Source organism: Zingiber officinale, chromosome 5A, assembly GCF_018446385.1.
Source record: "Zingiber officinale cultivar Zhangliang chromosome 5A, Zo_v1.1, whole genome shotgun sequence".
Classification (NCBI taxonomy): Eukaryota; Viridiplantae; Streptophyta; class Magnoliopsida; order Zingiberales; family Zingiberaceae; genus Zingiber; species Zingiber officinale.
In genome coordinates, this window is record NC_055994.1 from 112424834 (window position 1) to 112438814 (window position 13981).

Consider the following 13981-nt stretch of genomic DNA (forward strand, 5'->3'; position numbering starts at 1 on the left):
ACTATCAAAAGATAGCCTTCACCAAGGTTTTCCAAAATCATTTTAAAAACATTTTGAAAACCAATATCCCACCATGTTCCTTGGGCTTAATGCATATTACTTGTACATTAGCTTTCCCAATGATGGGAAAACACATAACTATGTGTTTTAATGAACTTAAAACTCAAAAGAATGTACTAATTCAACATCTTGAGTTTTGTTCATCATCCTTATATCTCACTTGTATCTAATGTGCAATAAAACACATACAAGTCATCTTATAGGTCTTTGTGAGATGTAAACTTTGGTTTTGCCCTAATCTGGGGATCATGCATATCTATCTAGGCATTTTGAGTGATGAATATCCACCAAGGATGTTACTTGTTGATGATCAATTGTTGGTACCACTTGTTGGTAACCAAATGTTGATAAATGCCTTTTATCCTTAATTTTAGGGAAATAAAGCGATGCATGATGATGTTATGACATACATCAAAAGAAATAGCTTTCAAAAGAGAGATTCATGTAGCTACATGATGTATGTATGACATGACCTGGTATTTTTGGATTTTTCATAATAAGATATGAATGCAAAAATAAATATAAAACTAAATATGATGTCATGGCATATAATGGGCAAACAATCATGGCAAGGTTTAGCATTAATAAGATACCTAGATTACCTATCTAAGTATTCTTAACCACCTAGCTAACTCAAAATATACCACTTGTTTTAACTTAAAACGTTAAACCTAGATTGCCCTAAATGCTTCAAAGAAATGCCAAAACCTAAATTGACATTTCTATTTCTCTTGATTTGTTTATGCCACTTAAAATTAAGCATATCCTCAAATGTTGGCATATTCCATTTTTCCTCAAGAGTAATCACATAAATCAAGGCCCGGATTGCCTTAAATTTCTAAGAGAATACCAAAAATCCCAACTTGGTATTTCTCTAGGTTTTCCCAATTTATGCCATTTTAAGATAAAATCAATTTTTCCACCATTAGGCACATTTTACTCTTTCAAGGAGTAAATAATAATTCCATTTCATTTTCAAAGGTTAACAAAAATCTTGAAAATGCTCCTTGAGTGTCAATTTTCTTAAAGTTGGGTTAACTACCCTTCTAATCGGAGTTGACACTCTCTAACCCATCTATGGGGTAGAGAAGATGCTCCTAGGAACCCAACACCTATTGGTGCTCCTTGGATGCTCTAGGTACTCACTAGGGATAACTTCCCTAGATACCTTCCTAGTAACCTTGTTGGGCTTCTTAGAAGCCTTGGTCACATTTTCTAGGTCAACTCTAGGGATAGCCTCCATTGTGACCTTGTTACTGACTTTCTTAGACTTCTTAGAAGTCTTAGTCACTTTGATTGTAAAGATACTTCTAGGGATATCTTCCCTTGTATACTTGACTTGACCTCTAGACTTAGGGTTTGTTCTATAACTATATGGAACCCTATGATAACTAGGCACATCCTTTTTAGCTTTGGGTTTGTATCCCAAACCTCTATGGTCATTGGATGACTTTTGTACCCCTAAACCTAGTTTATGCTCATTTTTCCCTAATAGAATATTTTCCAATCTTTTTAGGGTCTTTTTTAATTTATCAAGTTTTGACCTCAAGACTTGATTTTCCCTCATTAAGTTCTTAGTATTTGATTTTTCATTTGATCCATGAGCATTTTTATTCTTGGGCTTGTATCTATTATCCTTAGTGTTCTTGCCCAAATGTCTATCTACCTTCCTAACCTTAGGTTGGGTAGTCTTGGCATGTAGGGCCACATGCTTTTCCATAATGCCCTCATGCTTTCTATTCTTATGGTAAATTGCATTAAAATGATAAAAATTTGAACTATCATGCTTTTTACCATAACGTAAAGGGGTAGGCTCAATAAATGTTACCTTCTTCTTTACCTTGGAGGCTCCCCCTTGACTAGTGCCTCCTTGAGCCTTGACCATCTTCTTCCCCTTGGGGCATTGACTTCGGTAATGCCCTTTTTGTTGACACAAAAAGCACACAATGTGCTCCTTGCTCTTCTTTGTCCCGGGGGTGGTCTCCTTGGGCTTCTCCTTGCCCTTTTGTGTCACTTGACCCTTCTTCTTGGCCAAGTTGGGACACTTGCTCTTGTAGTGCCCACTTTCCCTACACTCAAAATATATTATATGATTTTTATTTTTAATTGAAACATTTATACCTTCTTGTGTAGGGATGGCACTTGCTCCTCCATTTGATATTTCTTGAATTTTGGAGGTGACACCATCTTCTTCTTCTTCACTTGACCCGGATGTGGAGGCCTCTTCTTGCTCCAGGTTCATTGATCTACACTCCCCCTCAATCCTAGAGGTGGAGGCTTCATCATCTTGTACATGGAACAAGGAGTATGCTCCCTCCTTGTTCTCTTCATTGCACTCCCTTGAAGATGAAGCTTTTTCTTGGACTTCTTTTTCGGAGGTTGAGCATCTCTCAACCTCGGAGTCCTCCTCTTGGTCCTGCTCCAAAGAGTCACCCTCTCTGGATTCTTCTTGCTCTTGTACAGTGGAGGGGAGCTCTTGTACAGTGGAGGGGATCTCTTCATGAAGCTTGGCCAATTTACTCCATAATTCCTTTGCATCTTCAAATTCTCCAATTTTACAAAGGATGGTGCTTGGCAATAAATTGACCAAAAGCTTGGTCACTTTGTCATTGGCCTCGCACCTTTGGACTTGCTCTTGGCTTCACTTGCTCCTCTTGAGAACTTTGCCCTTTGAGTTTGTTGGAGTCTTGAAACCTTCCATAAGAGCAAACCATTGCTCTATCTCCATCATAAGAAAATTTTCGATTCTTGATTTCCAAGAATCGAAGCTCGTGGAAGTGTATGGTGGAGCCACCCTTGTGTCGAATCCGAGCCCGTCTCGGAATTCCATTGTAGAAGTTGAGCTTTTGAATTTCTTTGACTTTGACAATTTTGCTTCAACTTCTTCACCCTCTAGCTCTTCTTGTTATGCTTGACCCTTCCGGCGATGATTCCGGTGAAGAGCGGCCTCGCTCTGATACCACTTGTTAGGACCGAAAAGTAGCTAGAGGGGGGGAGGGGGTGAATAGCTCTTCGCGCTTCTCGTGTGCTTGGCGTTGCTTGTTTCTTCAAGAGATGTGCAGCGGAAATACAAAGAAACAAAATACACAACGCTAACAAGAGGATTTACTTGGTATCCACCTCACAAGAGGTGACTAGTCCAAGGATCCACACACTCACACACCCTCCACTATGAAATCACTCCTTTTCAGTAACTACTGAAGGCGGAGAAGCCCTACAACCCTCACAATACAAGAAGAAAGCAAGGGAAATAAATACAATAGATATCTTACAAGATATGGAATGAAAACCCTAACCCTAGCTTTCTTCTTCTTGATTTTGATCCGCCTCTTGACTTGGGAAATCTCCAAGAACCTTCAAGAACTGGCGATCTGAGCTTGAGAGAAGTGTGGAGAGGTCGTTGTGTTGATCTGAGATGGAATCGTGGAAGCGATGCCAAAGGAAATGAACACCTGCGGCTTAAATCGACGCTAACGGTCGAATCCCGATCGATTGGAATGCTCCCAATCGATCGGGGAGGCTTTGGATCGATCCACGGATCGATCCAGAGCGCCTCTGTGCTCTGGGAAAACGCCTGGATCGATCCACGGATCGATCCAGCGCTTATCGCGTGAAGCAGCAGCGTCCCAATCGATCGGCTGATCGATTGGGACCTCTGAATCGATCCACTGATCGATTCAGAGGCTCTCTGTTCGTTGGGAAAGGCCTGGATCGATCCACTGATCGATCCAGCTCTTGGTTTTTACCCAAAACCAAGTCCAAAATCCCCTAAATCAACATCTAGTCAACCATGACTTGTTGGTACATAAGACCTAGCATCCGATCACCCTTGACCAGCTAGGACTCTCTCACCAAGTGTCCGATCAATCCCTTTGACTCACTTGGACTTTTCTCCTCTTGCCAAGTATCCGGTCAATCCCTTTGACCTACTTGGACTTTTCTTCCTTGTGCCAAGTATCCGGTCAATCCCTTTGACCTACTTGGACTTTCACCAGATGTCTGGTTAACCTTGACCCATCTGGATTTCCCCGTGCCTGGCTTCACTCACCATGACTTCCAATCTGGCTAGCTTCACTCACTAGGACTTCTCTTCTGCCTGGCTTCACTCACCAGGTCTTTCACCTAGCTTCACTCACTAGGATTTCCAATCTGCCTAGCTTCACTCACTAGGACTTCCAATCTGCCTAGCTTCACTCACTAGGACTTCCAAGTCAAGTATCCGGTCATCCTTGACCTACTTGACTCTTTTTCAATCAACCTTGTATTGTCAAACATCGAAACTCAAACCAAGACTCAAGCTTGGTCAACCAGGTCAACCTTGACCTGAGGGATGTTGCACCAACACCTTCAAGTTGTACACTTGGACTTTCACAAAAGGCATATATTGAAAATATGATCGTTCAGTATGACATACAGAATTGTGCTCTAGACAACACACCCTATGTTAAAGGGTGATAGATTTATCTTGTAGTAATTCCCATATGCATCGACGGAAGGAAATTTGATATATGTTTAGGTATGTACGTGATGTTCAGGTAAGTATGTGACTAGATTTTGCGTATATAGTGGGGATGTTAAGTAAATATTTGAGTGACTCTGGACTAGAGTATTGGAAAGTTGTAAAGAATGTTATGCAGTATTTACAAATAACTAAGAACTACATGCTCATTTATCGGAGATTAGACCATTTGAAGATCATTCGATATTAGACTCAGATTTTACTGATGTTTAGATAGTAGGAGGTCCACTGAAGGGGCTATATTATTAAAAAAAAAAAAAAGGTCAAGTAGACGCTAATAGCTAGTTCTATAATGGAGGCAAAATTTATAACTTGCTCTGAAACTCCCAACCATGGAATATGGTTGTGAAACCTTATCATAGGATTACAAATCATTCGGGGCATTGACACGCTAATAAGGATTAACTATGGTAATAAAACTGTAGAATTGTATTCCAAGAATAATCGTAGTTCATCGAAGTCTAAACACATCGGCATAAAATTTTTAACAATTAAAGAAAGAGTTCAAAGTGATAAAGTGATGATATAATGAAAGATTGCATGTTAGCGGATCCATTCCCCAAGGGCTTGTTACTTAAGGTGTTTTATTAGTATGTGCTGAATACGAAAATTTTTCCTTTTGACAAAGTACCTATTTAGTGGGAATCTGTATATGGTGTAATGTTCACATTATGATTTTCTATTATGATTTTGCATACGGTGCTTATAAATTTGATATAGGATTTTGTTTTTGAGTCATAAAGTTTAATCATGATTTACTTCTATGATTCAACATAAAGTATCATTAAACATGATTTGGTGCCTATTTTGAGTCATAAAGAGGAATTGTTAAAAATGAGCATCTATAGATTATATTTTATGTCATTCTCATACTACATACCCGCATTGATTCTATGTTATTAATGAAGTTAGTACTATAATTACCATTGAGTCTTGTTAAAATTTAGGTATTTAATTCTTTAGTCATGTACTGATGGAATGAATAGATTGGATTATTTGAGTATTTAACTCACAAGATTTTGATATTGTAGAACTCAACTTAGGTGTTGTGTGATATATACGGTATCACATATGACCCATGTGAGATATTAAAGGAATAAGTCTCCATTTAGTAGTCTAACATGTGAATTAATATCACACACAATTGCCATTAGGATTGAATCTCAATTATTGCTATTAGGATTGAAACTCATGAAACTCAATTAAGTGATCTATTGCGTGATGCATTAGATGGACTTATATAACAGGAAGAAATCAAAATTCATTTGGGCATGATCTTAAAGTATTAATTCTTCTTTTTCTACACAGAGATGAGCTACTGTTATTGCTAAGATCCTACCTAAGACTCTCCATTGCACTTGCGGGAATTCCATTCAACAAAAGTAAGGGGACCAATACACTGACTATGGATTCAGATCAATCCTTTTGTTTGCCATTATTTTGATTTAAATTTGCCGTATTAATTATGATAATTAGACAATTCATAGTTCACTTTCATTTTTTATGTACGGTAAAGCTTTCATTTATAACAAAGTAACTTCGTTGCCACAGTTGAGAAGCGTCACGCGCTCACAGAATGTTCCCTTACAAGTCAAAGCCATCAAGGTTGACTTAATTCATACATATATATAGTAATAATCATAATAATAAATATAATTATAAGTGAATTTGAATATGAGAGGTAATATATCCACACTTACCAACCCCCGTTTTTTTTTTTTTTTTTTCCTTTCAAAGCCCATCAATGAGGGCTCACTTGTGTTAACTAGATAGGCAGGTCCTCAGAGTCCGGAGATAAAGCTGACGCCAGTGTCGGGCAACCAATAGTTGCCCGCGATGAATTCCGCAACGCTGAACTGGGACGCCTCTTCTTCGGAGAGTGCCGGATGTACGCCAGCCCACTTGACCCGACCCGAAGTATCAGAGCCGGGACCAGTGTTTCCATACTCCCCGTAAAAGAGCGTGGACAAAGCAAAGCTACCGGACCACTGCTCCCACCCGGCCGAGGAGACCGAGTCGTCGATGTAGGTCTTCAAGACGACGGTCCGTGAGTACTTCTGCCATGGCCTGCCGAGGTATGTCGCAGTGCCCCCGAGGTCGGAGGAGCCCTGGATCCGACTCTTGTGGAACGAGATGCCAGTATTCTGGTTCGGGTCAGACCGCCCCTGGGCCGTGATCGAGTTTTTTTGGCTGCCCCCCGGCTTGCGCGGCTGGATGTAGCAGTTCTGGAGGACGACGGCGGAGTTGCCAAAGATGAAATCGACGGTGCCGTAGATGTCGGTTTCGGTGTAGAACTGACGATTGGAGTGGGTATAGAGAGTGTCCTGGTAGCCCTGGATGGAGCACTGGTACACCACGGACTTGTCGGCCCCCACGCGGAGGGCCACGGCCTGGTGCTTGCTTGGCCCGGAGTTGTTGATGATGGTCAGGCCTTTCGCAATGAATCCGAATCCCATTGCAGCTGTAAAGATAGTTAGTTGTTTAATTGGCGTCGACTGAGTGCTCCTATTGCCTTAATTAGGAATAAATGGGAAGATAACAAAGTAATAAAAGCTCACCTACAGTTGCTGTGCTGTACGTGGTCCACCCGCCGCCGACGCTTCTGCTACCCACAATGACGGACTTGTCCTTCCCGTCACCCATTAACATAACGTTCTTCTGCTTCCTCGCCACGTTGACGTACTCCTTGTACGTCCCTGCTTTCACATAGATCACCTTCGTGCCCCCTTTCTCGCTACTGACGCCGTCATCCGACGCCTTCAGCGTCACAAACTCAATCGCCTCCTGGATCGTCGTGTGCGTCCCGCTCCCGTCGGCCGCCACCACCGCGTCCGCCTGCACTTCCTCGGGAGACGCCTCCAGCAGCTTTCTGTCCGACGCCGTCAACCACGAGGGGAACTGCTGCCCACCGTCAGCCTCGAGCAACTTCCTGTTTCCACCGACCGAGACGGAGGGGGCGGTTGTCTCATCTTTGACGTTTTTGTGCAGAGCCAACGAGACGCTGACGTGCTGCCCGACGACCTCCACGCGGCCGGCGAGCAGGTCGCCTTCGGCTCCGGAGGCGGGCACGGCTGCCAGGCTCTCGGCGCAGGTGACCTGGTTGGTGAGCGCGGCGCTGAGCCAGGTGTGCTTGTCGTGGAAGGTCACGCCTTTTTTGGCGTGCAGCACGGCATTAAGCTGCTCCAGCGTGACGTCGAGCAGCTCGAGGCAGTCGTCGACGCCCTGCGACGGAGAAAGAGACGCGGTCGACGCTCGGAGAGCGGACGCCGAGGTCAGATTGAGGGCTACGTCGCGTGCCAGGACAACCCGGCTTTTGGCGAATTCGACGGACACGTAGAACATCTCAGCGGGCTTTTTTGGGCCGGCGTTAGCCGTCAGTGAGGCGAGGGCCTTCGCACAGGCCTCCGGATAGAGAGTGGCGTCGCAGGCCGCGGCGACGTCGTTCGCCGCCGCTGATCCACACGCGGCGGGGATAAGCGCTATGGCAACGTAAATTGCAAAAATCTTTTGCATTACTGATTCGTAAGAATCGATCATTTTAGCTAAACAACTATAATGCAGCAGCTTATGTTGCAAATGGTTACAATATATAGGAAAAGTTTTATGGAGTTGTGGTCCAAATTGTGAATTTGACATTATATAAGAGGATTAAAGAGTTATAATGATCCAAAAAGGTAAAAAGTTAAGTGGGCTATGTAGTCAATGGGTCAATGGATGTTCTCTAACTGAATGACAAGGAAGATGATGTATCACTGAATTTTTAATTCAAAAGTCATCATCGACCCATCGTCTTTTCTCTCGACGTGTCATGTCTCATGCGGGACGCCTAAAGAAGACCAACAATGATTTTCTTCTAAAGTTTATATTATCTGTACATTCCGGAACGATCCTCGTATTTACAAGTATCTAGACTCTCAAAAATGAATCGAAATGTACGCCGCTGTCGTGATTAAGGTTCCAGATTGATCTAAATGAATCGAAATGTACGCCACTCTAAAAAATTAATGGGTTTAACTAGAGCTAAATTTTGTTTATATATATATATATATATATATATATATATATATATATATATATATATATATATATATATATATATATATATATATATATATATATATATATATATATATATATATATATATATCGATCGAATGTATATATATATATATATATATATCGATCTGAATGAATCGAATTGTCCGCCACTCACAAAATTAATGGGTTTAACTTGAGCTAAAAATTTGTTTATATATATATATATATATATATATATATGATCGAGCTTATTAGCTTCGTTTGTTAATCTCTTTATGTCAGTTGCATCACGTTGTCTGTGCTCGCTTTCCTCACAAATCAAATGAGCTCGTCTTAGGCTCCTTAGAAAATAAATTGCACAGGAAGAACTTGCTCCCTTCTCGAGCATTACATTACCATGAATTAGCTACGCCATCAAGCACAAAAGAGTTCGGTGCCCTACCCCTCTCGACGTTCCACCTACTCTTTGGGTCATTGGATTGTCCTGTTCTTATCATTACTATATATATTATTATAAGAAATTTTCTTAGGGCGATCTAATGGGTAGTACATGAGGTATTATCAATTTGAGATTTAGGATTTAAATCTAAGTATAATCGAGGAAAATACCTCTCTCATATGTCAGTAATTATTTTAAGGACAAGTAATCATCCGTGATTTACCTTCTCCGTATTGACATGAGACGGATTGATAGGGATACTGAGACAAACTTATTAAAAGATTATCAGTAACATAAATAATCTCCTTTTTCCATAAATATGGATTACTCGTTAAAATATTTTAATGAAAGTTAATAAGTAAATATCATTTGTCCATAAAAAAATTCACAATTTTGAAAAATTAAAATACTCATCAAATGATGACAATTGTTGAATTAAATTGTTAGCCAATTTCTTTTTAAAAGTTTTTTCTCAATTTATGGATGATTTTTGAAAATATGAGTAAAATTTTGAATATTAGTTAAATAAATAATGACCAAATAATTTTTAATCTAGTTAATTGATATAGGTTGTGATAAGTGAACTCAGAAGATAATGAGGAGGTCAAAGTTAATGTGAGGTGATAATCATATTCTAGAAGGAGTAAAATCTGTAAGGGTTCAGTGGCCGGTTAGAAGGGGGGTTGGATAGCTAGGTCACCCCCAATTTCGATTCTTCTCTACAAGGTTAGTTACGCAAGCGGAATATGAAAACTAAATCAATGAAAATAAACAAGTAAGAGCAAACGCTAACACAAATCCTTTACGTGGTTCGGAGATTGCTTGCTCCTACTCCACGGTATGTCCTTGAGGTGGATGAACCCTTGATCCTTCGGTGGATCAATCCCCGGCAATCTCCGGCTAGCTCTTACTCCTTCTCGGTGGAGTACAACCTCTCACAAGGTTCTCTTCCTCTTACAAGATGAACTTAGGTTTAGGAGGAAGAGAGTAGGCTTGGAAGCTTTGGGCAATGACAAGGAGTGATTCAACAATAATCAGTAATCTCCTTCAAGCCTCAAAACTTCCTATAAATAAGAGGAGAGAGTTGATCATCATATCAACTCATCTCGGCACCAGTCGACTGGCAAAACCATCAATCGACTGGTGCTACCGTTGGAGGTAGCCAACGACTACTTTGCAGAACCAACGGTCTGCCAACGGTCATTTACCAGTCGACTGCTAAAATATGCAGTCGACTGGTACATAATGACCGAACAAACAGAACTATTCTATTCGCACCTAGTCGATTGCGCGGTTGACTGCAAGTCGACTGCTAAAACATGTAGTCGACTGCTACAGTAAAACCCTAAAACTAGGATTTTACTCCGAGTACAATTTCTCATGCACTCGTACCTTCACCCTTACGACTCATTTGACGCTTCCTTTGCAGCTTTAACCTCTTGCCTTCAAGCCTACTTCCTTTGGCTCTCGTCTCTCGGATGCATTCAAGCTCGCGGCTCGTCCCCAATGCCATCCTTCGCGTATGCCTCGAAGTCGCTTCCCTCGGCCCTTGTCTTCGCTGCCTTGTCCACGGTCCCTCGGATGCTTCATCCTTCACCAGACCCGAAGCCATCAACCCGAGTCACATGTGTATCCTGCAAACCTGCACAACTCAAATACACATATCAAATACAAAGGTGAATCTAACTTAAACTCTTTGACACACACATCGAAACTATGATCGTACCGATTAAAACCTAGGTCGATTGCATCAACAATCTCCCCCTTTTTGATGTATGACAATATGTTTAAGTTATGCATAAATATCAACATGAAAATTAGAAGCAATATGTAAACATGAAGCATAATACCCAAGCTCCCCCTTAACATATGCTCTCAACCATAATTTTCAAGTTTTGCACATAGTTGCATATAGTTAGGTTTCTAACTTAAACCTTCGCATTTCTCCCCCTTTGACACCATCAAAAATTGTACCAAACATGTACACATACTATGGTATCAATGTGGACTTAAAAATACCCAAAACCAGCTCTTGAAGGTGCTGGAAAACAACTACCAATCGACTGCTATCTGTTGCAGTCGACTGGCACAAACCAACCCGATTTTCAGCATTTTAAAGCAAACTTCAGAAATGCATAGAAAATTATAGAAAATTAAAAAAATCATGAAATTTTGAACACACATTTCTTATAATGTTCTTTACGAAGGAAAAATATGTTTTCATAAAAATTCATCATATTTTTGAAGTTTTGATAAAAACTCAAACACTTTAAAAATCACTCAAGGTGGTATCAATTTGAAACCATGTTTTGCAATCATATGTTTCAAAATAGCTAAACCGCAGTAAATAAAACATAAAAATATTATCAAAACATTTAAAATGTCCAACTATGATCTATGGACAAGATGTCCATTAATTAAACATTTGCTTTCCCCATAGTTGGCCTATGATCACTAAAACTTGATTCATTTCATAACTCATCAAGATGTCATAAGCATAAGTGAATTATTTGTATCATCCTATCATCTCACATTTAAGGTTACAAAATAATGCAAATCATTGTGAGATGAAGATAACTTCTACTTAGCCCCCTTGATCATGAATTTCTATCAAGGCTAAGTGTTCCCCCTTAAGGTCTCAAGTCAACCATTTTTCAAGGATTTGAACTATGATTTTAATGGTTGACTAACCTAAAATCCTCTAACCCTTGAGGATTGATTTTGGCACCCAATAGAAATTCTTTCTAATTTGGTTAACCAAATATTCCTTGAGGATCCATTTTCTATCTATAGTCTTGATTTTTGATTGGCCCCTAGCAAGTAGACAATGGTAGGTATTTTCATTGTTGGGTTCCTTGTATCCTAACCCATTTTTCTTAAAACTTGCCCTTTGGCTCCCAATAATCATGTTTAGGGTTTTAGAGTCAATTTCAAATTTTCTAAGAGCATTGGTAAGGTATTCTACCTTTTCCCTTAAAGCCTTATTTTCTTCTTCTAAACATGAATCATTTGAATTTGTAGAAGAAGCATGCATATCATTATCCTTAATAGTCATGGATTCTAATTTTTCCTTAAACATGAAAATATCATTTTTCAAGGATTTGTTCTTTCTTTTTGCCTTAAACAAATCATCATTTGTGCTTAAAATAATTTTAATTAAGACATGAGGAGGAAGATTATGTACCTCACTTACCGAGACATCCGAATCCGATGTTTGACCTCCCGCTTCACTTGAGCTCCCTTCTTTGTCTTCACTTGAGCTCTTTCCCTCTTCATTTTCGGATGAGATGGAGGCTACATTATCAATTCTCATTAGAGTAAAATTGACTACATGGTGCTTTTCTTCCTCCGATGATGATGATGGATCATCCCATGTTGCTTTTAGGTTTTGAGCCTTCTTTCCTTTTTCTTTTGTCTTCTTCTCCTCCTTATTCTTCCCTTCCTTCTTCTTCAAGAGAGGACAATCATCTCTTATGTGTCATTCTCCTTGACAATTATAGCAAATGATCTTCTTTGTCCTACTTTTGCTTCTAGAACTTTTCCTAGCACGAGATTTGTTAGAAGAAAAAGATTTAAATGTCTTTCTCATCTTCCTTACCATATATGCCTCTTAATCGCTATCCATTGAGGCACTTGATTCTTCGTAGTCGGAAGATGGTGGTGATGAAGATTTCTTCTTCTTTCCCTTTCCCTTGTTTGCCACAAGGGTTACTCCTCTTGATCTATAAGCTTCTCCATCTAATCCTTCAACTCTTGTCTCGTGAAGCTCCATTGTTGAGAAAAGTTCGTCTAGAGAGGATTTCTCTAGGTCCTTTGATATGTAGTATGAATCTACAATGGAGCTCCAGGTTGTGGTTCTTGGGAAAGCATTTAGGGCTTTCATCATCATGTCTCGATTTGAAAGTGTCTCACCTACACTTGTTACTCCATTAATAATTTCCTTAATTCTAGAATGTAAAATTGATACCTTTTCTCCTTTCTCAAGCTTGATATTGTTGAGTTGAGTTCGAAGGAGGTCTCTTCTTGCCAATTTCGCTTCCGATGTCCCTTCATGAAGCTCCACTAGCTTTTCCCATAACTCCTTGGCGCTTGAGTAGGTTCCAACCCTTGTTATTTCTTGTTGGGGAAGAACATTGTGTAGATGATGTATAGCTTTAGAATTCGCTAAATATTCTTCCCTTTGCTTCTTGCTCCACCTTGTTTTCTCAAGTATCTTATTGTCTTGATCCCTAGGCACTTCAAAACCATTTTCCTTGATTAGCATTATGTCAAAATCGGTTTAGAAAAATACCTCCATTCTCTTCTTCCACCAAGAGAAGTCCCCTTCGAATTTGAGTGGATAAATGTTTGAGCCGACCATTTTGATGAAGTGCTCTTCTCGGCGATTAGTCTGTTGAAGGGCGTCCTCGCTCTGATACCACTTGTAAGGGTTCGGTGACCGGCTAGAAGGGGGGTTGGATAGCTATGTCACCCCCAATTTCGATTCTTCTCTACAAGGTTAGTTACCCAAGCGGAATACGAAAACTAAAGCAATGAAAATAAACAAGTAAGAGCAAACGCTAACACAAATCCTTTACGTGGTTCGGAGATTACTTACTCCTACTCCACGGCGTGCCCTTGAGGTGGATGAACCCTTGATCCTTCGGTGGATCAATCCCCGGCTAGCTTTTACTCCTTCTCGGTGGGGTACAACCTCTCACAAGGTTCTCTTCCTCTTACAAGATGAACTTTGGTTTAGGAGGAAGAGAGTAGGTTTGGAAGCTTTCGGCAATGGCAAGGAGTGAATCAACAATAATCAGTAACCTCCTTCAAGCCCCAAAGCTTCCTATAAATAAGAGGAGAGAGTTGATCATCATATCAACTCATCTCGGCATCTGTCGACTGGTAAAACCATCAGTCGACTGGTGCTACCGTTGGAGGTAGCC

The 13981-nt window shown here is 40.3% G+C and overlaps 1 protein-coding gene across 1 annotated transcript; it reads right to left on the reverse strand.

The window, feature by feature from the left end:
• Positions 1-6091: 6091 nt before the first annotated feature.
• Positions 6092-8132, reverse strand: LOC121981397 (pectinesterase-like). The gene is made up of 2 exons (XM_042533889.1): positions 7138-8132; positions 6092-7040 (listed from the first exon to the last, which is right to left on the reverse strand). The coding sequence occupies exons 1-2, from the start codon at positions 8114-8116 to the stop codon at positions 6361-6363; spliced, it is 1659 nt and encodes a 552-aa protein (XP_042389823.1). The 5' UTR covers positions 8117-8132; the 3' UTR covers positions 6092-6360.
• Between the last annotated feature and the right edge of the window lie 5849 nt (positions 8133-13981).

Bases quoted from the DNA above. Each gene is read 5' to 3' on its own strand.
- LOC121981397 (XM_042533889.1), bottom strand. From the start codon at position 8,116: ATGATCGATTCTTACGAATCAGTAATGCAAAAGATTTTTGCAATTTAC. The intron at 7,041-7,137 runs GTGAGCTTTTAT...CTATCTTTACAG, and splicing joins GTACAGCACAGCAACTGTAG to CTGCAATGGGATTCGGATTC.